We start from the raw sequence: 22910 nt of genomic DNA, 5'->3' as shown, positions 1-22910 counted from the left end.
CGCATGCGTACTGAGGAGGAAGGGGGCGTAGCCTTTGCAACAGGGCCTACACGTCGGGGCAGGAACGGGAAAGCCCCGTGGGGCTCCCCACACCCGTGACGGTCCGCGTTCTCCCGGGCCGTTTCCCACGCCGTTAATAACCCCCTTCGTCTCCAGCGGTGCCTTAATTACCGCCAGCGGCCACGGCCGGGCCGGTTGGGCCGGGTCCGCGGGGCTCGAACCCGAGGGCGGCCGGTGGGGCGGGGGGGGTGGAGCCGGCGCCAGTTCGCCCCGCTATTGGCCGAGCGCGGGGTTGAGTGGCAGGAATCCGCGGGGCGGAGCTTGGCCTAGCAACGCCGCTCTGCTATTGGGCGAAGCGGGGGAGGCGGGCGGTGAGCGGCGTGGGCGGTGGCCAACGGGGAGGAGACGCCGGCTTTCCGCGCGCAATTCGGACCGGTAGCGAGCGGCGGCGGCGGTCCGGAGCCATGGCGGCGGCGGGCGGCGGGGCTCACGGCGGGCCCGGGCCCAACTCGCCTTCGCTCCTCAGCCTGCGGCGGCGATCACGGCATCAGGGCCCGGAAGAGGCGGTGAGGGGCGCGTGGAGCGGGCGGCCGTTGGCGGGGGGAGGGGCGGGGCTTCTGGTGGGGCGGGGCTTGCCCCGTGGGGGTGAGAGAGGGCGGGCTTTGGTGGTCCCCGTGGGGGCGGGGCTTGGGGAGGGGGCGGGGCTTGGGGCTGCCACGTGGGTGTGGCTTGGATGAGGGAGGGATTAGGGAGGGGTGCCCACGGGGGGCGGAGCTTGGGGCGGGGGCGGGATTAGGGTTCCATGGGGCGGGGCTTGGGAGGGGGCGGGACTGGGGTCCCTACGGGGGCGGGGCTTCGATAGGGGCTGGGTTGGGGTCCCATGGGGGCGGGGCTTGGGGTGGGGGCAGGATTAGGGTTCCATGGGGGCGGGGCTTGGATGGGTCAGGACTGGGGACCCTATGGGGCGGGGCCTGGGGAGGGGCAGCAGTTGGGGGGTCTCCATGGGGGGGGAGCGCTTTCAGCTGGGGTGCGCTTTGGGGTGCCCCCCGGGGATGGGGGGGGGAAATGGGACACAAAGGGTGGGACACTGAGGGGCCCATGGGTGCCCGGTGCTGCCCCAGGGCCACTCCTGGGGGCTCAGGGTCCTACCCCAGCCACATGCCCCCCATTTCTGGGGACCCCCATCTGCCCCCCGCCTCCTCCAGCCCCATGCCCAGGGGCCCCCCCCTCCTCTCCCCCAGGTGACGCTGGAGAAGGTGCTGGGAATCACCGCCCAGACCAGCAGTGGCTTGGCCTGCCACCCAGCCACGGGGCTGCTCGCCTACCCCGCTGGGTGAGCACCTGTGGGGACCCCCCCCCGGGACCCATCTGCACCCCCCAAAATCCCACCCGGGGAAAAACCTCCCCCCTTCCTATCCAGGTGTGTCGTCGTCATCCTGAATCCCTGGGAGAACACGCAGAGACACATCCTGAACACCTCCAGGTACCCCCCAAACACCTCCTGAACACCTCCAGGTACCCCCAAATACCTCCAGGTAACCCCAAACACCTCCAGGGACCCCCAAATACCTCCTGAACACCTCCAGGTATCCCTGAACACCTCCAGGTACCCCTAAACAAAGGCTGTACTGTACATTGTGTTTCAGGAGTGACACTTGTGCAGCTTCCAGTATTTTTCCTCTCTTCTCCCAAGAAAAACCTCAGTTTTCCCTCTGGAGCAGCCCAGTTGTTAAAGAAAACCCAATATTTTCCAGGAAAACCCTGAGCGCGTTGTCCTTCTTGCCCGACGGGAAGCTCATCGTCACCGGAAAGGTGGGTGCCACTTACTTATTTGTAGTCACCTACACCCCAATTTTGTCTGTCCCAGTGCCAGTGGGATTAAGTAGCCAGGATTATTCCTCCCCGGCTTTTTTGGGGTTTTCCACCCAATTTGGGATGGTGCTGGGAGGGTGGGAACACCCTTTAGGGTTGGAGGATGCACTGGCTGGCCATGGGGAACCGGTGAGAAGGGGAAAGCCACCACCACGCCGCTGTTTTCCCCACGCAGAACAGGCACCGACCGGCCATCTGCGTGTGGGATGTGGAGGAACGGGCGCAGGTCTCAGCGTTGCACGGTCACAAGCATGGCGTGGCTTGCGTCGCCTTCTCCCCCAGCGCCAAGTACCTGGTGTCGGTAGGGTACCCCCACGACATGGTGGTCAACGTTTGGGACTGGAAGGTGAGCTCCAGCCAAACCAAGCTGGCTTAAAGCAGCTTGAAATTCCCCAAATTGCAGGGAAAACAGACCTTTTCCATCTTTTCTCCCGATCGCTCGTGGCTCCGGACTTTTGCGGGGGTAATGCTTACTGTGCACGACCCCACTGCGTCTTTCTTTCTGAGCAGAAAGATTCCCTGGTCGCATCAAACAAGGTGTCCTGCAAAGTGACGGCTATGTCCTTCTCCGAGGACAGCTACTTCGTCACCGTGGGGCACCGCCACGTCAAGTTCTGGTTCCTGGACTCGTCGAGGGAGCTGAAGGTGAGGGGGTGCCCTTTGCTGACGCTGTCCCACAGGCCGCGGGCGGCCGATGGAAGCTGGACTAGGGCTGGATGCTGCTTAAATCCTCATCATCGAAGCTGATGTGATGTGGGAGCGGGTGGTTTCTGTAGAAAGAACCGAAGAAATGCCAGGTTTTCCCCCCAAAATTCATGCTGTGTCATACCTGGACGTTGCTTTGCTCCATCCGCCCGGTGCCAGACCTCGAAGCCGCGGGTGCTTTGGCTCAACCCAGAGCTGGGGATGCTCCGGCCGGTGAGAGCCCGTGGTTGCATGGCAGCTCTGCTGGGGAATGCGTGTGGGCACGGGAACGCTGCCGACGTCCAGGGCTGTGCCTGCTCCAGAGGGCTTGGAGCTGTTTCCTTTGTTAATGTTCATTAATGTCGAGTCGGCGGTGCTACCCTGCTTTGCAGATCAATGAGACGGTGCCACTGGTGGGACGCTCGGGGCTGCTGGGAGAGCTTCACAATGTCTTCTGCACTGTGGCCTGCGGCCGAGGGCAGATGTCGGGCAGCACCTTCTGTGTCTCCTCCTTGGGGCTGCTCTGCCAGTTCAATGAGAAACAGGTGCTGGAGAAATGGATCGTTCTGAAGGTGGGCGGGCGGGGGATATCCCCTGGACCCCCCCCAGGCTGAAGCCCACCCGCAGGGACCTTACCCGCTCCAGCCACAGGTGCTGCTGGCAAACTGCCTCTGCCTCGGCGAGGAGCTGATATTTTGCGGCTGCGCCAACGGCACCATGAGGATTTTCCAGGCTCGTGACATGCGCTACCTGAGTGATCTCTCCAAACCTCATCCCCTGGGTGTGGATGTCACCCAGGCCCCCCCACTGAGGTACCGCACGGCCAAGGGGATGGCAGGGACCCCTCTGTCCGCCCTTTTGAACCATCTGGCGCAGCTTCCATCACCGAACCGTGGGGTTTCGGACCCCACGGCTCTCGTTGCTCAGCCTGCGAGCTCGTCTCGATGGAGGTCTGAGCTGAGATTCGAATTGGCGCCCGATTTTACATGTGGCAAAGGATGGCGAGGACGGGAGGGTGGTGTCAGGCTTACAGGGGGTGGGGGGTCCCAGAGCTTCGTGCTGCATGTCGGGATACAGACGCCATTTCATTTGCAAATCAAATCTGCCTCTGGCGGAGCGCTTGGTGGGCTCTGGAGGGGTTGGCCCCCCCCAAAACACTGCACCCTTGGGATGCAACCTGACCCCATCTCCCTCTCCCTGAAGGTGGCCAGACCTGGTCTACCCCGACACCATCGCCTTGGCCTATGACGCCTGCAACTGCTGGCTGTCCTGCATCTACAAGGACCACAGTGTCTACATCTGGGATGTCGGGGACCTGCGGAACATCAGGAAGTTGTGGTCGGAACTTTTCCACAGCTCCTTCGTCTGGACCGTCGAGGTGAGGGTGACTGGGTCCCACGGGGGTGATTTGGGGCACCCACAGCCCCGCTTTCCTTCCCCACCGCCTTGACGTGTAACTCTCTGGGTGCAGGTGTACCCCAAATTTGAGGAGCGGAGATCCTGTCTGCCTCCTGGCTCCTTCCTGACGTGCTCCTTGGACAACACCATCTACACCTGGACCTTGGAAAGCAGCTCCGTGCACCCCATCCAGGGCAGCGCCTACAGCACGGTACAATGTGGGGGGGGCTGCGTCCCACCTCCCTGCTCAAGGCAGCCCCCCGAAAACCATGTCAGCAGCTGTGGGAGCTCAACCAGCTCCTCATGCTCTCGTCTTGTGGGATGTGCCTCTAGAAAATGAGGTTGCTGGAGGTTTCGGGGTGGTTCCCATCAGCTTCTTGCCACTCTGGGTACAGAGCTGCTGCCTGAGCGGGAGAGGAGTGACATATTTTAGTGGGTTTTGGTGATTTTAGCAAGCCTGAAAATGGCTTTCCTTTCTCCTGCACTCGCTATTTCTGTCTGAACAACCAAAGGACACAGTTGTACTGCTCAAATCCTGGTGTTTTCTGAGCAGGAAGCTGGGAAAAATGAAGTGGGGATGTTGGAAGCAGTTGGGTTACATGGGTGGGCTCCTCTCATCCCCAAAGAGCCGCCTGCACTCTGCCGGGGGCCTGACTGTCCCCTCTCCTCCCGCACCAAGACCCTGCTGAACGTCATCTACATGGACAACAACACGCAGCACCTCCAGGACTCCTCCAGCGTGCCCAACTGAAGGGAGAATGTGGATCACCTCGATGTCAAGTCCAGGGTGCGGGTGATGCAGGTCAGCTCCAACGGGGAGCATTTGGCATTGGGGAACAGAGGAGGAACCCTCAGGCAAGTGGCACCACGCTCGGCCAAAAGCCAAAGGACGGTGGCGGTTGGGGTACCAGGGTGGGCTCCCACCATGTGTTTTAGCCATTCACCTTTTGCTGTGAGCATCTCTGAGCCCCCTCACCATGTGCCAACGGTGTTCCTGCATGGCTTCCCTGTTTTTTGTGAGCAGAGCCGACGGTGTGCTTCCCTCGCAGGATACACGAGCTGCAGTTCATGCAGCAGGTGGCTAAAGTGGAAGCTCATGATTCGGAAGTTCTCTGCCTGGAGTATTCAAAGCCGGAGACCGGCAAGGCTTCATCCTGACAGCGATGCCCGAAAGCCACCACCGGATAAGTCCTCGGGCATCGCCGGTGAGCCTTGGGGCTCAGCTTCCTGGTGACCAGCTCTTCCCGGTGGGAAAGCTTCTCCTTCACCGAACGAGCCAAGGCATCCTGAAAAACGAGCTTTGCAGGGAAGGGTCTCTCCTCTGAGGAGCCACGGGAGCTGGAAACAAGCCCCAGGGCCATGCAGATTAAAACCCAGCTTAGCCTGTGCTGGGGGTAACCATCCCCTCCAGGCAGCGGGAAGGACATGTGCAACCACCTCCATTTGCTCTCCCTTTAACACCCAACTTAAACCCAGTTTACATCAAAATCTTTGCAGGGAACGACAGCAAATACACCATTTTCTTGACAAAAGCCTTTAGCATGGTGCTATTTTAACACCCTCTTTTCCGACGGCTCCAGGAGCAGTGCTGCTGGCTTCGGCAAGCCGAGACAGGCTGATCCACATCTTGAATGTAGACAAGAACTACAAGCTGGAGCAAACCCTGGACGATCACTCCTCTGCAATAATGTCGGTCAAATTTGCTGGTAGGTGGCTGAATTTCATCCAAATTCCCCCCCGTCAGGCTGCCCTTTGCCTTGTTCTGCCTTGAGGATGGCGTTTTTCTCTCTGGATTTACGTACTTCAATGTCTGCATTAGAGGGGGCTCCTCTGTAGAAAACAGGTGTCTCCAGACGAAGAGCTCCAAGCCATCCATTGGAGGGGATCCATAGCGGGGGGGATCCCACCCTTGGATTGCATCTAGTTCTTAAAAGAATTGGTTTTTTATGGATTCATTCATAAAGAATCACTTTTCAGATTCACTCGGTGGTGAATTTGGAACAGACGCAATCTCCGATCACCTTTCCCCGTGCTCTCTTCGCTCAGGCAACAGGGACATTCAGCTGATAAGCTGTGGTGCCAATAAAAGCATTTATTTCCGCAATGCTCAAAAGGTGGGTTAGCAGCGTCTCCGCAGAGATCTGCTATTTCTCCCTGAAAATTGAATGGGTGAGAAGGCAACACGGCTCTCCCTGTCTCCCTCCAGCTCCCAGATGGCTTCAATTTCGTTAGGATGCATCACATCTCCAAGAAAACCACCCTGTACAACATGGACATTGAAATCATGCAGAAATATGTTGCCGTTGCCTGCCAGGACAGAAACGTCAGGTGAAGGCACTTTTCTGTGCCGGCTCAGGCTAAACCTGTGTTGGGGTCACCTTTCTCCTCCCAGCTCCAGTGTCCCCGTGGGTCTCATCGCCGGCTTGACCACCTCCCATTCCTCTCACAGGGTGTACAGCACGGCCAGCGGGAAGCTGAAGTGCTGCTACAAGGACTCGCAAGGTGACGATGGCTCCTTGTTGAAGGTAAGAGGGCAATTTCCACCAGACGTCAGCTGTCAGGGCATCCGCAGCAGCTCCCTTGGCGCAGGGTTGGGGGGGGGGGAGGGCTGCAGTGGGGCAGGATTGTCGGAGGTGTTGAAGGGCTTGGGGCTGAGCCATTGGTACCCTCGAGGGAAGAGCTGCCGTCCAGAGGGAGCTGGAGGTGTTGGCCAACGTGAACCTCATGAGGTTCAAGAAGGCCAAGCGCAAGGTCCCGCAGCTGGGTGGGGGCAATCCCCTGTCCCAGCACAGGCTGGGGGATGGATGGATGGAGAGCAGCCCTGCGGAGAAGGACTTGGGGACGCTGGTGGGTGACAAATGGGACATGAGCTGGCAATGTGCGCTCACAGCCCAGAAAGCCAAGCGTCTTCTGGGCTGCAGGTCGAGGGAGGGGACTCTGGGGTCCCCAGCACAAGACAGACGTGGACCTGCTCAAGTGGGTCCAGAGGAGGCCATGGAGATGGCGCGAGGGCTGCAGCAGCTCTGCTGCAGAGAAAGGCTGAGAGAGTTGGGGCTGTTCAGCCTGGAGAAAAGAAGGAGACCTTACTGCGGCCGTTCAATAAAGGGGCTTGTAAGAAAGATGGAGAGAGACTTTACCAGGGTCTGCAGTGACAGGACAAGGGGCGACAGCTTTAAACTGACAGAGGGGAGGGTTAGGTTGGACATGAGGAAGAAATTCTTTGCAATAAGGGTGGCGAGACACCAGAGCAGGTTGCCCAGAGCAGCTGTGGATGCCCCATTGTGGGAAGTGCTCGAGGTCAGGTTGGACAGGGCTCAGAGCAACCTGATCTAGTGGGAGATATCCCTGTCCATGGCAGGGGGTTGGACTGGATGGTCTTTGAAGGTCCCTTCAACCCAAACCCTTCTGTGCTCCTACGAAGCTGCCTGGCTCCACTTGCCTTCCCACCCGTGGCCAAGCCTGACCCACTGCTCCTCTCCCCCAGGTACAGCTGGATCCCTCCAGCACCTTCCTGGCGACGAGCTGCTCTGACAAGAGCATCACCCTCATCGACTTCCACTCCGGGGAATGTGTGGCAAAAATGTTCGGCCATTCAGGTTTGGTTCCTCTCGGAAATCTGGGAGGTGCCCATGGAAAGGGGAGATGCAGAGGAGAGCTGCTGGGAAGCCCCCAGTGCTCTGCCTACCCCTGCCTGTCCCCCATTCAGCCGTGAAACCCCCCAATAACGTCCCCACTGTGTCGCTTCAATCTCCTAAACGAGCGCAGGGATTGCAGTCCTGACAAGCACCTCCCCCTGCGTTTCCTTCTTTTCGGCACAGAAATAGTCACAGGGATGCGGTTCACCTATGACTGCAGGCACCTTATCACTGTCTCAGGAGACAGGTAGGGGCCAATGGATGTAAGAAATCGTCCAATTTATGCTTTGCCGTAAAACCCCACATGCCTCACCCTAGACACCATGCAAGACAAGACACAATGGGAAAAGAATCAGCTGGGTGGGATGTACACGCAAGCGGCAGCACTGCTGGAGGGCTCAGGTGGATTAAATTAATGGAGGGACTTAATGTAAAGCCGCCACCCCCCCATATCCAAAATCTGGGGGTGACCTGACCCCCCCCCCCCCACCTTTCTACCCCCAGCTGCGTCTTTATTTGGCACCTGGGCCTGGAAATCATCAGCAGCATGAAGCAGCACTTGCCTGGAGCTCAATCTGCCACAGCCAAAGCAGGCAAAGGAGCCAGTCCCCCGGCGCAGCTCAGGTAGCGGGGAAAAGCCCCTTGCCCCCACATCCCTCCCCCCCCCGTTTTTGGCTTTTGGGGTGGGAGGGAGCTCGGGGGCCCCCACCGTTCTCCCCTCCTCCAGATGGGAGACCTACATCACAATCCCTGGTGGGACAGCAGCCACTGGTGCCAGAGGAGCTTCCGATGAAGGGCCTGAGGAGGAGCAAGACAAGGCCTCGTCCCCGCGGACCCCCTCCAAGGAGGACTCGGAGCTGCATGCATTGCGGGTCGGGGTCCCTCTGTGGCTGCACCCCGTTTTCTGCCTGTCTTTCCTCTGAGGGCTGTGGCACACAGCGCAGCTCCTAACCCCGCTCTCCCCCTCCAGCTCTGGCGTGCATCCTAACCAACAGCAGGCTGCCCATGTGGGCAAAGAGGCTGGTAAATCGCACAGCCGCGCTTAGAGATTGAATTTAATTTCATTTACTTTAACGGGGCCAGATAAAGATCCCTTCTCTTCTCTCCCCCCCTTTTCCAGCTGGGAGAGGTGGAGGACGGGGACGGGGCGGCCGCCAGCCCCTGGGGCAGCTACCGGCCACAGGGGTGATGGGCAGTGCATGCCGAGATGGGTCCCATCAAGACCTTGCCGGAGACTGATCTCCCTGACTTCACTCCCATCAAACCCCACCTCAAGGGTGACGCAGAGCTCGAGCCCGGCAGCCTGGAGCAGCTGATTTCAGAGGTCAGTCGCAGGGCCAGATCCTGCACCCTCCATCAGGCCTCACTGGACTCTGGTTTTAACTGTTCCTGGAGACCCCCTGCCTGTCAGTGCCCATCTTTCTGGGAAAAATCCAGCTACGGACATCAGCTCCCTGTCTCCAGCAGGCAGAGAGCTCTCCCAGTGACCTCACTGAGGACTTCCAGCTCTCTGAGCTCTTCCCGGATGAGGAAACCAACGGGGGACTGGAATCACCGGATACAACCGGGACCAGCCTGGAGGAGCCATGCGTGCCAGAGGCGAGCAGGTTGGTGCCGGCTGAAGCTGACGGTAGCTGGGCAGGGAAGCAAGCGCCGCGTTTCACTATCAGTGTTAAGCCAACCTCTCCCTGCTAGTTCGGGCTTTGCTTAACGTCACCACGCTGAGTCCTGGCTCACGCTGAGCTCCATCACACCTTCATCCCCATCGTGCCCTCATCCCCATCGTGGCTTTTCCCTTCAAGCCAAATTTCAGAACATTTTGGCAATGCTGGGAGGCACCAGCCTGGCAGGATGGGGCTCCCCTGCTCACGCCAAACCTCCCATCCGGCCCCTAAAGCCCTGTTGGGGGTCAGAGGAGGGAAACTTTTCGGGCACGACTTAACTTCATCCCAGCCGAGCACCCGAACGCGGGCATACGTGTCCCAGCTTGGAGCGATGGCAAGCGCAGACCCAGCGGTGGCATCTGGTGCTCTGCCGTCACCGATCAATGCATGATGGAGTTGCTGCTGTGCCCCACATACCCAGAGGAGCCCGGGGTCAGCCAGGAGGACGCCTCATCCTGTGCTTCACTCTGCCTGGGTGTGATGGATTGACCCTGGCTGGACGCCAGGTGCCCACCAGAGCCGTTCTATCACTCCCCCTCCTTCTCAGCTGGACAGGGGAGAGAAAATATAACAAAGAGCTTGTGGGTCCAGATAAGGACAGGAGAGATCACTCACCAATTACCGTCACGGGCAAAACAGACTCAGCTTGGGGAAAATTAACTCGATTTATTACAAATCAACCGGAGTAGGGTAATGAGAAATAAAACCAAATCTCAGAACACCTTCCCTCCACCCCTCCCTTCTTCCCGGGCACAACTTCAGTCCCGGATTCTCTACCAACCCCCCAGCGGCACAGGGGGACGGGGATGGGGTTTACGGTCAGTTCATCACACGTTATTTTCTGCCGCTTCATCCTCCTCAGGGGGAGGACTCATCACACTCTTCCCCTGCTCCAGCGTGGGGTCCCACCCACGGGAGACAGTCCTCCACGAACTTCTCCAACGTGGGTCCTTCCCACGGGCTGCAGTTCTTCACGAACTGCTCCAGCATGGGTCCTTTCCACGGCGTGCAGTCCTTCAGGCACAGACTGCTCCAGCGTGGGCCCCCCACGGGGTCACAAGTCCTGCCAGAAAACCTGCTCCAGCCTGGGCTCCTCTCTCCACAGATCCGCAGGTCCTGCCAGGAGCCTGCTCCAGCGCGGGGTTCCCACGGGGTCACAGCCTCCTTCGGGAACCCACCTGCTCCGGCGTGGGGTCCTCCCCGGGCTGCAGGTGGATATCTGCTCCACCGGGGACCTCCGTGGGCTGCAGGGGGACAGCCTGCCTCACCATGGTCTTCCCCACGGGCTGCAGGGGAATCTCTGCTCCGGCGCCTGGAGCATCTCCTCCCCCTCCTTCTGCACTGACCTTGGTGTCCGCAGGGTTGTTTCTCTTACATGTTCTCACTCCTCTCTCCGGCTGCCGAAATACCGCCGTCCCAACTTTTTTTCCTTCTTAAAAATGTTATCACAGAGGCGTTACCACTATCGCTGATTGGCTCGGCCTTGGCCGGCGGCGGGTCCGTCTTAGAGCCGGCTGGTATGGGCTCTCTCGAACGCAGGGGAAGCTTCCAGCAGCTTCTTACAGAAGCCACCCCTGTAACCCCCCCCACTACCAAAACCTTGCCACACAAAGCCAATACACTGGGAATGCTGGCGCCTTGCTACCAGCCAGAAGGTAACACCGGGAACGTGGCCAGGGATCCAGGAATGCGCCACAAGCACCGGCTTTGCCAGCGCTAAACCCTCATGACTTGTGGGAGAACGAGGGAAACTGCATAAGGCACAACTGTTATTCTCTGTTTGCTAGCACAAGACACTACTGTTCTTTGTTATAAGTTTGTTGAAGTAAGCACAAAAAGTAGAACAAGGTCGGGCGTACGTGACTGATAACAGGAGGGCAACGTGACCGAAGACAGGGTGCAAGACAGCATGCAGGTGGAGGAACTATTCGCGTGATCAGAAGACTTTATCCAATTAGACTATTGTTTAAGCGCGTGAACGGCACATGTTAACCAATCAACAAATGGCTTATGTGTGAGTAGATACTAGAAACATATATAACCGAGTGTTGCACAGTTAATAAACGGAGAAACCATTTGATCCACAGTATCTGTGTTGGTCCGTTTTCTCCCCAGGGCGAGTCCCTGGCAATGTGTCGTTTTCCCTAGATTGTCGCAGCGGAGAAAGTGCGGCAATGACCAAGAAAAAAGCTTGAGGGGGTGGCTTTAGCTCAGAATAAAAACTGCCTGGTGCTAACATCTGTCATGGTGGCTTTCCTTTCTGGCTCTGTTCCGGCAGACGAGGACTTGGCAGGCTCTGCCGGGGAGGTGGAGGAGCCAGAGGAGAACCCGCCGCAGAGCAGCTCCCTGCCCCAGACCCCCGAGCAGGAGAAATACCTCAAGCAGCACTTTGAGACGCTGGTGGATGCTGAAGGTAACAGGAGAAACCGTGGGCAGATGGTGCCAGCGCATTTGGCATGGCCGATCCGGGCGGATCACAGTGATGGCCGAGCTAACGCTTCCTACCCCATGGCCACAGAGAAGTTTGATGGCTCCTTAAAGGATTTGAAACCTCCCAAACCTGAGGATGAGGAAAAAACTTGTTCTTGAACCCGCGCTTGAGCATTTCAGCCCGGTTCCTCTTGCACTGCCAGAAGAGCAGGTGGGCATTGGGTGCCGCGTCTGTCCGTCCGTCTGGCAGGGAAGTGGTTTCCTGCTCCCAACTCCTTCTCTTGTCCCGCAGGCTGGTGGCCACCTTCCCCCTGCAGGCACGGCCCCGGCCACAGAGCCCTGCCTGTGCCCAGGAGCCGCTCAGGGACCAGCTGAAAACATCCCAGGAGCTCCAACAATCGGAGGCGAGTCAGTTTTTTGCCTAAGGGAGGGGAAAATCTTTGGGAGAAACACCCAAAAAAAAGGCATTTTCCTTCCTCGGGCTGGGCTCAGCGGCGCTTCTGTCAACTTTTTAGAAACTGCTGGATGAAAAACCTTGGAAAATGGGAGAGGAAACAGGCTCTGATGCCCACAGGTGTGTGTCTGAAGACAAAGAGGGGCTTCCTTCACCCCAAAACTGCCTCCCGGATGGGGACGAGGTGGGTTTTTGTTGTCCCCCTCCTGAAGCAGGGGGCGCACAAGGCTCATGGCAGCCGTGGTGCCCGCAGGATCCCACTTGTGGGTCGAGACCTTTGCCACGGCCCTGTGGCTGCTGCGTACCCGCTTCCAGGAGATGCTGGGGCTCTACAACCAGGTTGGTGCCTCCCAAAAAGGGGGGGGGAGACCCCCGCCCCAATTCACAGCATTTCAGGGGGTGGGGGTGGGTGTTGTTTGCTTCTCCTCCCTCAGATGACCAACGGCTGATGTATTTTGGCCACGCCTGTGGAGTTGGACCCCCCAAAACCCGCCGCTGGTGGCTCATTTCAGAGCTGAGGTGTGGGGGGAGCATTTTAACCAGCCAGCAAAGAATCAGAGTGATGATGGGACCCCTCTCCCGTAGGTGACCCTCTGTGCTGAGGCCACCAAGGAGGACCTCCTCCAGGCGAGGACCGCGCTGGCCGGCCTTTTTGGCTGGATGAAAGCCGAGCTGTGCTCCCACACCGTGACCCGCCACATTGACGCCACCATCGGCACCGATGGTCCAGCACCAGCACCGCCACCGGACCCCGAAACCCTGGCACTGCTCCGTGCCTACTCCGACTCCCTCATGGAGATGATCCAGAAGAGGCTGGAGAGCAGCAACCCTGAAATGCTTTAAATTGAGGTATTGGGGTGTCAACCCACCTTCCTGCTTAAATTTCTGGGGTTTTTTTAGGCAACTCTCTAAGCTTTAACCACTTTCAGGGTTCTCAGATGTATATTTTTTTTCTGGTTTCCATCTTGTCCCTCTCTGAGCCCCGCAAACACCCGGCAAGCGCCCTGGCAGCCGCATCCCCTCCCAGCCCTGATCCCGTTCCATGCCACTGGCAGAGGGGCAGAAGCAGCCATCGCTGCTGATGTTAAAAGTTGTTAAAAAAAAATAAATGTTTTTGAACCAAAGCAAGGGGTTTTGGGGTCGGTGGATTCAGCCCCTGATGACCTCGCCAGGACCCACAAGGTTTTCATGGGGCTGCAGGATGCCTGTGTGCCCCTGGCAGCCCCTGTTGCACCAGGTAACAATTTGGGGTTCAGTGAGATGGGGGGGTGGCTGGAGGGTGGTTCAAGGTACTCGGGGGGGGGGTGCAATTCAGGGCCCAATCAGGCATTTTGGGGTACAGGGGAAGGAGATTTTGGGCAAGTCAGGGCTTGATGGAGTGATTTGAGACATGGGAGGGGCGATTTGGGGGCATGGGGGGGTAATTTGAGGTACCTAGAGGGCAATTTGGGGCACCAGGACTACAATATGGGGCCCATCATGGGCAACTGGGGATGCAAACTGGGGTCCAGTGGGGCAAGTTAGAGCCTGGTGAGGGCATCTGAGGCTGCTATGGGGTGATGTGGGGCACTGGGGGGCAAACTGGGGTACCAGGTATGCAATTTGGGGCCCATGGGGGCATTTTTGGGTACCAGGGATGCAATTTGGGGCCCATGGGGACATTTTGGGGTACTAGGGATGCAATTTGGGGCCCATGGGGACATTTTGGGGTACTAGGGATGTCATTTGGGGCCACTATGGATGATTTGGGCCCTGCAGCTGTGACATCCCCACAGGGAAACAGACCCTGCCCCCCCCGCTCCCTGCAGCCACGCACACCCCAAAGTCCCCCATGCAGCGCTGCTCCCCTGCCCCGCAGCCCCCCCAAACCCCACAGAGCCACTGACACATCCCACTGCCAAAAATAACCATTATTACCACCGAAATGCCACCCCGGCAGGTACGGGGGGGGACAGAGCCTGGGTTGGGGGGCACAAGGGAGGTTTTGGGGTGATGACCACCATCTGGGGCGATTTTGGGGGCTGAGAGCATCTCCAGGCGCTGTCACTCGGTCCAGCGGTGGCCGCAGTACGGGGCGGTGCAGACGTAGTAGAGCCTCATAGCATCCTGGGGGAGGTTGGGAGGAGGGGGTGGTCACGGCGGGGCGGGGGGGATGGTGACAGCTTTGGTGGGGTTCGGGTGGGAGGTGTCACCTCACCTCAGCTCTGGTGCTGTGCGACTGGAAGAAGATGGCCTCCTTGTGCCCGCACCTGGGGGAGAGGGGGACAGCAGTGACAAGAGAGTCCCGTGGGGGACATCGGAGCCCCACGGGGACGCTGGAACCCCAGGGCGGGAACAAAGGACCTGAGAGCCCAGGGGGGACACACCAGAGCTGGGGAGGGTACGGGACACCCAAGGGGGGACACTAGGGCAGTATGGCCGTGGGGGGGCCTGTGTCCCCACAGCATGAGGGGTCCCCACGTCCCCAGGGGGTCCCTACACCCCCACAGAGGTCCCCACAGCCCAGCTCACTTCTGGCAGGGGTGGTCCTTGGTGCGGGGCAGCGTGGGGTCCTGGGAGACATCGGCAATGATCTGTGTGAGCTCGCTGCAAGGAGATGCCCCAGGGTGTTAATTAGCCTCCTTAATTACCCCCAGGCTATTAATAACCCTGGCATCCCCCTCATTAATTACCCCTATTAATTGCTCCTACATTAAATTACCCTTGAGTTATCTTCCCTTATTGTCTCCCTTTTTTAATTACCCACTAGTTGCCCCTCAATCACTCTTATTGACTATCCCAGTTATCCTTTTCCTAGTTATTAATTACCCAGCAACTGTTCTCCATTATTATTTGTCCCCATAAATTGCCTCCACTCATCTTCCTTTATTGACTCCCCTTATTAATCACTCATTACTTCCCCCTAATTATTCTCATATTAGTTACCTAATTCCTATTCTGCTAATTACCTTCTTACTAATTACCCCACCAGTTCTTTTTAATTGTTTTTCCCTTATTAAATTAGTCTCTACTAACACCCCTCCCTGGGGTGGGAAACACTGGGACTGGGACCCAGGCAGCCTGGACTGCTAACAAACTCACTCCGCTTCGTGGGTGATCTTGTTGACATAGATGCAGCTGTTGTCGGCCTCTTGCTGGTAGTTGCAGTTGCAGCACTGGGGGAAGAGAGGGTGTTATGGACTGGTCCCAGTGCCAAACTGGGAGGGGCAGGGCACAGCCCCATGAGGTGCTGGGACTGGTCCCAGTGCCCCAGTGGGGGCTGTGGGGGTGGGCACAGCCCGCTATCATAGTGGGACTGGTCCCAGTGCCACATGGGGCCTGAGGGGCACGCAGCCCAGTACGCTGGGACTGGTCCCAGTGGTGGGGGGGGGGGCGACAAAATAGATAGACAGACTCACGGCATAGAGCAGGATCTGGTTCTCCTTGTCCTCCTTGGGGTACAGCATGTTGTTGCTGGGGGGGGGGCAGATGGAGGGGGGTGTGTTACTGTGGGGTCTGGGGGGGGGGGGGCCCAGCCTGGTCCTGGGGCCACATCTCCTGGGGAGGGGGGAGCATGGGGGACCCCGGGGTGGTACTTGGGGGGCCTGGGGAGGGGTTGGGGGGGTATCAAAGGGCCCTGGGGGGGGCGAGGGGGTTTCAGGAACTGGGGGATACTGGGGGTGTCAGGAAAAACCAGGTAGTGGTGGGGGGTGTCTGAGGAGCCCGGAGGGTGTCAGGGAGCCTTGAGGAGGGGTCTGGGGGTCACGGGGGGGTATCGGGGAGCCCTGGGGGGGGTGAAGGAGCCCCGGGAGGTATTGGGGGGCCGGGGGGTGTCGGAGAGGCCCAGAGGGGATGGCTGGGGGGATCTGGGGCGGCCCAGGGGGTATCGGGAGCGTCTGAGGAGCCCGGGGGGGCCTGGGGTGTCCGAGGGGGCATGGGGGGATCCTGACGCCCCCTCACCACTCCTGGCAGAAGCGGATCCCCACGAAACCCGGCTCGTAGGCCAGGTCCGCCTCCATGGCGGCCCGGCGCGTGCGCACGGCAGCCGCGCAGGGACAGACGGCGGCGGGGAGCGCGGGCGGCGCATGCGCGGGGCTGGACCCCGCCCCCGCGCGCTGCAGGACGGCACCCACGTGCGTTGCACACCCGCACCCCGCGCGCGGCTCTGCCGCCCCGCCCCGTGACTCGCCCGCGGCCCGCCCCGCGCGCCCTTCCCCGCCCCGCCCACCTCTCTCCGCCCCCTCACGCCTTCCACCAGAACGCGTCTACTCTTGGCGAGACAGTGGCGGGCGGGCGAGGCAGCTCCCTCCCCATTGGCTAGCCGTCAGCGCGCGGGGCGGTCCTTCGGCTCCCATTGGTTGGGGGGCGGGGGCGGGGCGAACGTACGGGGCGGGCCGAAGGTTCCAGAAGCGGCGGCGGCGGCGGGGCCGCGCTATGAAGGCGGCGGTGGAGGCAGCTGGGGCTGGGCCGGGGTCGTGGCTCGGGACCGGCTCTGTGTCGGTGGTGGTGAGCAGCAGCCTGAACACCTTCTGTGCCCACAAGCGTTACAGTACCGGCCTCACCATCGCCGAGTTCAAGGTACCGGTACCAGGGCCCTCCCCGCCAGGCGGGACATTCCCCCCCTCGCGGACCGGGCCCTGTGGGACCCTCCTCCTCCTTCTTCTTATGGGGGCTGCGTCCGGCCCCCCCTTCTGACAGGGAACCACGCCCCACCGGGATCTCCTCTTCCTCACCGGGTCCGGGACCTCTTCCTCCTCCTCCTCTTCCTCCCCGGGACAGACAGCCCCCCCCCCCGTCCTCACCGGAACCCCCCCCTCACCGGGGCCAACCCCCACCGTGCCCGACCCAGGGTGGGGGAGGCCAGGACCAGGCTGGGGACTCTTCCCCCCCTCCCCCCAAAGATCAGGACCAGGATCCCACCACCAACCCCCCCCCCCCCTTTCCCCTCCCAGTGCAAACTGGAGCTGGTGGTGGGCAGCCCGGCCTCCTGCATGGACCTGGAGCTGTACGGTGCTGAGGAGGAGCTGCTGGGACGCCTGGACTGTGACGAGGCCCTGCTGGGCTCCTACCCCGTGGCCGATGGCTGCCGCGTGCACGTGGGTCCTGCCCCCCCCCCTTTTTTCCCTAGTTCTCACCCCAAAATTACCCCTGAAACTGCCCTGTTGCACCCCGTTTCCCTACTTCTCACCACAAAGTCCCACTAGTTGTGGCGCACCCCCTCCCCCCCCCCCAACCAGGCCCTGTATCCCTGCTGGTGCTAGCATACCCCTTTTTCCCCCTTTTTCACCCCAAAATGGGTTCCCCCCCACCTCGGGGGAGACCCCACAATAACCCCCTGGGGTGGGGGTGCCCCCCCCCCCCTTGCAGTAACGAGGTGCTGCAGGTGATCGACCAGAGCGGGGCACGCATGGGGGAGTATGAGGACGTCTTGCAGGTGGAGAAGTACAAGATCACTGAGCGCGACTACAAAAAGCAGCCAGGTGACACCAGTGTCCCCCGGTGGGCCACCTCCCCCCTCCCCGGGGATGTCCCCGGCCCCAAGGGGATGTCCCCATTCCATGTCCCACGTGGTGGCACTCATTCCATGCCCGCTGTGTCACTGTGTCACCGTCCCATCCCCCCCAGTGACAGTCTCCCTGTCCCCACTGTGTCACTTTCCCCCCAGATGAGGTGACAATCCCCTGTCCCCTGTGGTGACACTGCCACCACCCCTGCCATGTCATCCCCCCACCCCCACCCAAGACGTCCTGTCCTGTCACCAACCTCTGTCAGTCACCTCTGCTACTCACTGGGGTGGGGGGGTTGCTGTTTGCCATCCCCCACCCCTGCGGTACTGTACCCACGCTGATGTCCCCCGTGTCCCCGCAGAGTCCCTTTGGTCCTTCCTGCGCCAGCAGTGTTGGGGACATTACGACGCTGAGGGGACACGGCGCCGGGCCCAGGAAGCAGTGCTGGCGGCTGCCCTCCCCCTTGGTGCCCGTTGCCAAGTCCGGCTACTGGGACAACCCTCCAAACTTGCCACCATCATGTTTGTGGGTATGTGTCCCCAAACTGTCCCCAGATGTCCCCAGTGTTGTCCCCAATCCCCCCCCCCCCAAAAGACTGACCCCCATTTCTCCCCACAGGCCAAACCCACTTCAAGCCAGGCTACTGGGTGGGTGTCCGCTATGATGAGCCGCTGGGCAAGCATGATGGCAGGTAAGGTCCCCAAAATGTCCCCGAGGTGTCCCCTTCTTTTAGGATGGGGTCCCCCAAAGCTTTGGTGTTTGCCCCCCTCCCCGCAGTGTGGGCAGTCGCCGTTATTTCGAGTGCCAGCCCAAGTACGGCGCCTTTGTCAAACCCCAGAGCGTCACCCCCGGGGACTTCCCTGAGGAGGAGGACGGCCTCGAGGATGAGCTGTGAGGGGACACCGGGGGGGGGGGGGCCCACTGGGGGAAACCACAGCCTCAAATCGCTGTGTTTTTCCCTTGTTTTGGGGTGCCCCCCCCGCTCTGTCCCCTTCCCCCCCAAGCGCATCCCAGTGCTGGTTTCACCCCAAAATTCCCCCCCTCCCCCCGTCCCCCTTCTGGCGGGGGGCGAGGCTCCCCGCGCCAGCCACGCCCTCTCCCTGCTAGAAGGTGGGGAGAGGGCGTGGCGTGCGGTGTGCTGCAGCCAATGGGCGGGCGAGTTGAGGAGGAGGAGGCGGTGCCGGAAGGAGTGGCCAATGGGCGGGTAAGTGGGGCCGGGGTGGGGGGGCGACCCTACAATAACAACCCCCCCCCGGTAACGAACCGCTATTTTCTCTCTCCCAGAGCCGCCGCCAGTGCTGCCCCTCCTCCCCCCCCGCGGGGCACCGGCGGGGCGGCCCCGCCTCATAAAGTGGCGTTTTAAGGTGGAAGACGGTGTTTTGGTCATTTGGGGGGGGGGGGAGGGTTTTGGGGTGAATTTGGGGGTTTTCGGGGTCGAGCGTGAGAGAAGGGGCCTGGCTCTTCCCGACATACCTCGCGCGTAGCCAATAGGAACGTTTCTTCCGCTCGAGAGAGGGCGGGACGTAGCGCACCGGCCTATCGCCGCGTATCATTCCTCGTGCGGGGTGGGACTGCGTCGACGAACGCGCGTCTCCGCCAATAGGCGCGGTAACCCGCAGTGAGCGGCGGCAAGGGCGACCAACGGCCGTTCGGCGGCGGCGCCGGGGTGGAAAGGGGGGGGAACGTGGCGGGGCTGCCATGGGCAGGTGGGGCGACGTGGGGCGGGCGGCCGCTCCGGAGGCTGTGGGGGGCGGCGGGGCGGCCTCGATACAGCCTGGGCCGGGCCCCGCCGCCGCCTCCGACCTGGAACGGGCGGACGCTTGGCTGCTGCGGAAGGCGCTGGAGGGCGGTAAGGGGCGGGGTCGGGGCCGGCGGGAATGCGCCAGGGGGCGGAGCCGAGGCGAGAGGCAGCTGGGGGCGGGGCTCGAGGGGGTGAAGGGGGCTGGGGGCGGGGCAGGTGGGCCCAGGGGGCATCCCCTCACCCTGCCCCCGCTGACACACACCCCACACCCCCCCAGGTCTCCTCTCCTGGTTCTGTAATGGGCTCCTGGCCACCGGCATCGGCATCATCTCCTATGTCCAGAGCGACACCGGCCATGATGCTGCCTATGGTGGGGATGGTATGGGGGGGGCACCCATCTGGGGACACCCCCACCCACCCATGGGACACTCACCCTAGGGACACCCCAACCCCCAGGGACACCTATCTACCCCCGTGGAGACACCCACCCCGAGGATGCCCACCACCCCCCCCCCCCCCCGAGACACCCACCTCCCCCTGGGGGCACCCACCCAGGGGCCACAGCCACCCCCAGGACACTCACTCACCCACCCACCCAGGGGACACCCATTTCCTCTTGGGGATGCCCACCCTGACAACTCCCCCCGCCATCCCCAGACTGACCCCCCCCCCCCCAAACCAACCAAAATCCCCCAAACCCCAGTCACCCCTCCTCCCCCCCCCCCCCGGGTGCCCATTTTGGGGCCATTTCCTCAATTTTAGGGACTGTGTCCCTCCATTTTGCTAAATTTTGCTGCATTTTACCCATTTGTCATTACAATAAAACCCACCCCACTCTGGGAGGGGAAGGAACCCCTTAAATATTCTAACCCAGCTCTTTTTTGGGCTTATTTCTCATTTTTTTTTAGGCTTTTTCATCTTGGGGGGCCTGTGCGTTTCCTACGGGGTGGGCTCCTACCTGGTGAACCTGGTGCTGCTGCGGCGGCCCATGATGCTGCCGGCGCCCACCAATGCCGCTGCCACGCTGCTGGCCCTGCTCTGGCTCTGTGCCCTCTCCCTCTACATCGGGCGTTTAGAGGTGGAGATCATCCCTGAGGAGCCCCCCCAAAAAGTGACCCCTGGGTGGGGGGGGTAGAGAGAGATGATAACAGGGATCCCCCCTCAGTGATGGGGTGGGAAAATACCCCCTGGGGGATTGGAAACTGCCTTGGGGGGGGGGTAAAAACCAACACAGGGGGGTTAAATCTACACTAGGGAGGATTAAACCCACCCCAGGGGGGATTAACACCCCCACCAGTGGGGATTAAACCCCACCCCAGGAGGATTAAAAGCCCCTTGGGAGGATTAAGCCTCTCTCCCCAAGAGGATTAAATTATTAAATCTCCACCCCAGGAGGATTAATCCCTCCCGGGAGGATTAACACCCCACCCAGGAGGATTAAAACTGCCCCTGGGAAGATTAACCCCCCCCCAGGGGGATCAAAAACACCCGGGGGGGTTGGATTAAAATCCAATTAAAGCCCCCCCCAGGTGCTGTTTTTGTGCAAAACCCCCCAGTTTTGGCTGCTTTATATTTATTCACTCACCCCCAGCGCGGGGGGGTGGGGGGGGTCTGCATCCGGCGTTTGCTGCACCCACCGTGTTTGCATGCTCATTCCTGCTGCGAAAAATGGGGTTTTTGAGCAAAACTCACCTCTGCGTGGCTCTGCTCTGGGGGTTTTACTAAAAAATTAGTGTTTATTTGGGTGCCGTGCCAGAAACGGGCGTTTTTGGCCTCGGTTTCTGCAGCCCCCGCGGTCAGCGCTGGGCAACGGGGTGGAGGAGACGGGCTGGGAAATAAAAATGTGGAAAAAGCCCCAATTTGTCACCAATTCATTTGCAGGAAGAGGGAAGAAAAAAACCAGTTTGCAGCCAATTTGCCCAAATTTGTGCTGATTAACCTGAAACTTGGGTTTCCCCACTTTGCAAAGCTCAGTTTGCAACTGGTTCCCAGTTTGCTGCCTGTTCCCAGGGTGCAAAAACCCAGTTTGCAATGCCCAGTTCCCAGTTTGTTACCTGTTTCCAGTTTCCAACTGGTTCCCAGTCCACCAAGCCCAGTTTGCGACTGTTTTCCCCGCTTTGCAACTGGTTCCCAGTTCACAGTGCCCAGTTCACTGCCCATTCCCAGTTTGCTGCTGCTCATTCCCAGTTCACCACTGGTTCCCTGTTCCCAGTTTACAACTCCTTCCCAGTTTACAACCCCCCCCCCCCCCAAAACCACTGCAGTGACTCCAAAATTATTCTTATTTCTTTTTTTTCTTGTCTTCTTTTTTTTCTCTCTTTCGATTCAGCAGGAAAAGGGCCCAGCCGGACCCCCCCGAGCATTAAACATTTTTTTTAATTTTTATTTTTCATGCACTAATCGCATCGGCCCTGGAAAATGTCACAAATTGTTAAAAACGTCTTTAAAAGAAGCGGAAAAAGGCAACCTCTATCACCAAAAACTACAGGGTGGGAGGTTTGTTAGACCCTAAAAATACAAAGAACGAACCATTAGCGCCGATGTCACTCCTGCTGACCCCTTCGCTGGCGGAAAACCCTCCCAAAAAGACCCAAAAATTCAATTTATTATCTTTTTTTTTTGGTGGAGGACTCACTTAAAAGATGAATTTTGATTTTGGGGTTTTTTTTGTTTGTTTGTTTTTTAATTTACAGCAGGGGGGAACCCCACCCACCAGATTTTTTTATTATTTAAATAATTTACATCCTGCTTTAAAAATGACTTTTTTCCGATACGATGTTCCTATCGTGTGATGGGGTTACCCCCTCCCCAAAAAAAGGGGGAGGTTCAACCTAACGGGAAAAAACCTAAATCCCCCAAATCAGGAGTTCTGTCCCAAAACTGCACCGGGATGAGGAGGATGACAAGGAAGATGCGGCGGTGGGGGGGGGGGAAATGATTAAAACGTAGTGTTTTGCCCCCCATTTTGGGGGGGGGGAGGGGAAGAAGCAGCGATGCCTCTGTCTTCCAGTTTGAATTTTGCCCAATTTTGCCTTTTTTCCCTCAGCCCTTTGCCAGCATGCCCCCCCCGCCAACACCCCCAAAGGCCCCCTCTGGCCATGCCAAAAGGCACCAAAACCCCCAATTTTTAACAGCAAAAAAAACCTTCCCTGTGGTGGTAAGTGGGGTTTTTTTGTTTGTTTGTTTCTTTTTTCATACTTTTTGGGGTTTTTTTTTCTTCTTTTCAGGGGGTTTTTTGGCCAGTTTTATTAAAAAAAAGAGGAAAAAAAAAAAAGCCGGCAGCTATTTACACCAACACTTTTGTTTTAAAGCACAAGACTGGAGAAATTGGGGAAAAAAAAGCCCTTTTTGAGGGTTTCCATGGGCCAGAGGAGTCCATGTGTCCCCCCCCAGGGGTGGTTGGGGGGGGTGTGTGTTTTTGGTGGGTTTGGGCTGTTTTCATCACCAGTGGTGTGTGGGGGGGTGAGGTTTGGGGGTGTCTTAAAGTGCGAAGAGACCCAGGAGGGGTGGTGGGAGCCTTCCCCATGCTCTCCCAGTGGTACCATG

General features: G+C 59.4%; 5 protein-coding genes across 6 annotated transcripts; 4 read left to right on the top strand and 1 right to left on the bottom strand.

Moving 5' to 3' along the window:
• Positions 1–364: 364 nt before the first annotated feature.
• Positions 365–8545, top strand: LOC128138175 (WD repeat-containing protein 62-like). Its single transcript, XM_052779482.1, is given in 20 exon segments — positions 365–566; positions 1242–1333; positions 1421–1483; positions 1755–1812; positions 2048–2218; positions 2383–2517; positions 2949–3128; positions 3208–3368; positions 3760–3934; positions 4028–4165; positions 4634–4809; positions 5004–5095; positions 5535–5660; positions 6001–6068; positions 6161–6282; positions 6404–6479; positions 7439–7550; positions 7773–7836; positions 8094–8213; positions 8317–8545. Coding segments are annotated over 20 exon segments (2427 nt in total). The 5' UTR covers positions 365–464; the 3' UTR covers positions 8513–8545.
• Positions 8546–11435: 2890 nt separating this feature from the next.
• On the top strand, positions 11436–11965 carry LOC128138174 (WD repeat-containing protein 62-like). Its single transcript, XM_052779481.1, has 2 exons — positions 11436–11666; positions 11772–11965. The coding sequence occupies exons 1-2, from the start codon at positions 11498–11500 to the stop codon at positions 11840–11842; spliced, it is 240 nt and encodes a 79-aa protein (XP_052635441.1). The 5' UTR covers positions 11436–11497; the 3' UTR covers positions 11843–11965.
• A 2067-nt stretch (positions 11966–14032) lies between these two features.
• Positions 14033–16142, bottom strand: POLR2I (RNA polymerase II subunit I). Its single transcript, XM_052779479.1, has 6 exons — positions 16077–16142; positions 15536–15590; positions 15219–15292; positions 14649–14723; positions 14335–14386; positions 14033–14243 (listed from the first exon to the last, which is right to left on the bottom strand). The coding sequence occupies exons 1-6, from the start codon at positions 16133–16135 to the stop codon at positions 14181–14183; spliced, it is 378 nt and encodes a 125-aa protein (XP_052635439.1). The 5' UTR covers positions 16136–16142; the 3' UTR covers positions 14033–14180.
• A 397-nt stretch (positions 16143–16539) lies between these two features.
• Positions 16540–18871, top strand: TBCB (tubulin folding cofactor B). Of its 2 annotated transcripts, XM_052779478.1 has the most exons (6): positions 16540–16694; positions 17069–17212; positions 17500–17596; positions 17985–18152; positions 18242–18314; positions 18401–18558. In XM_052779478.1, exons 1-6 carry the CDS (start codon positions 16551–16553, stop codon positions 18516–18518), a joined length of 744 nt encoding a protein of 247 aa, XP_052635438.1. In that variant the 5' UTR covers positions 16540–16550; the 3' UTR covers positions 18519–18558. The 2 variants fall into 2 exon arrangements, with proteins under 2 accessions (XP_052635438.1, XP_052635437.1); XM_052779477.1 differs by lacking the exon at positions 17500–17596 and having other exon boundaries at positions 16558–16694; positions 18401–18871.
• A 457-nt stretch (positions 18872–19328) lies between these two features.
• Positions 19329–20743, top strand: TMEM160 (transmembrane protein 160; the record flags this gene model as incomplete). The annotated part of the gene is given in 4 exon segments (XM_052779473.1): positions 19329–19422; positions 19425–19472; positions 19642–19734; positions 20273–20743. Coding segments are annotated over 4 exon segments (462 nt in total), but the record flags the coding sequence as incomplete, so codon positions are not given.
• Between the last annotated feature and the right edge of the window lie 2167 nt (positions 20744–22910).

The sequence above is a fragment of the Harpia harpyja genome (assembly GCF_026419915.1).
Source record: "Harpia harpyja isolate bHarHar1 chromosome W unlocalized genomic scaffold, bHarHar1 primary haplotype SUPER_W_unloc_4, whole genome shotgun sequence".
Classification (NCBI taxonomy): domain Eukaryota; kingdom Metazoa; phylum Chordata; class Aves; order Accipitriformes; family Accipitridae; genus Harpia; species Harpia harpyja.
This window is presented reverse-complemented; position numbering and strand designations above follow the sequence as displayed.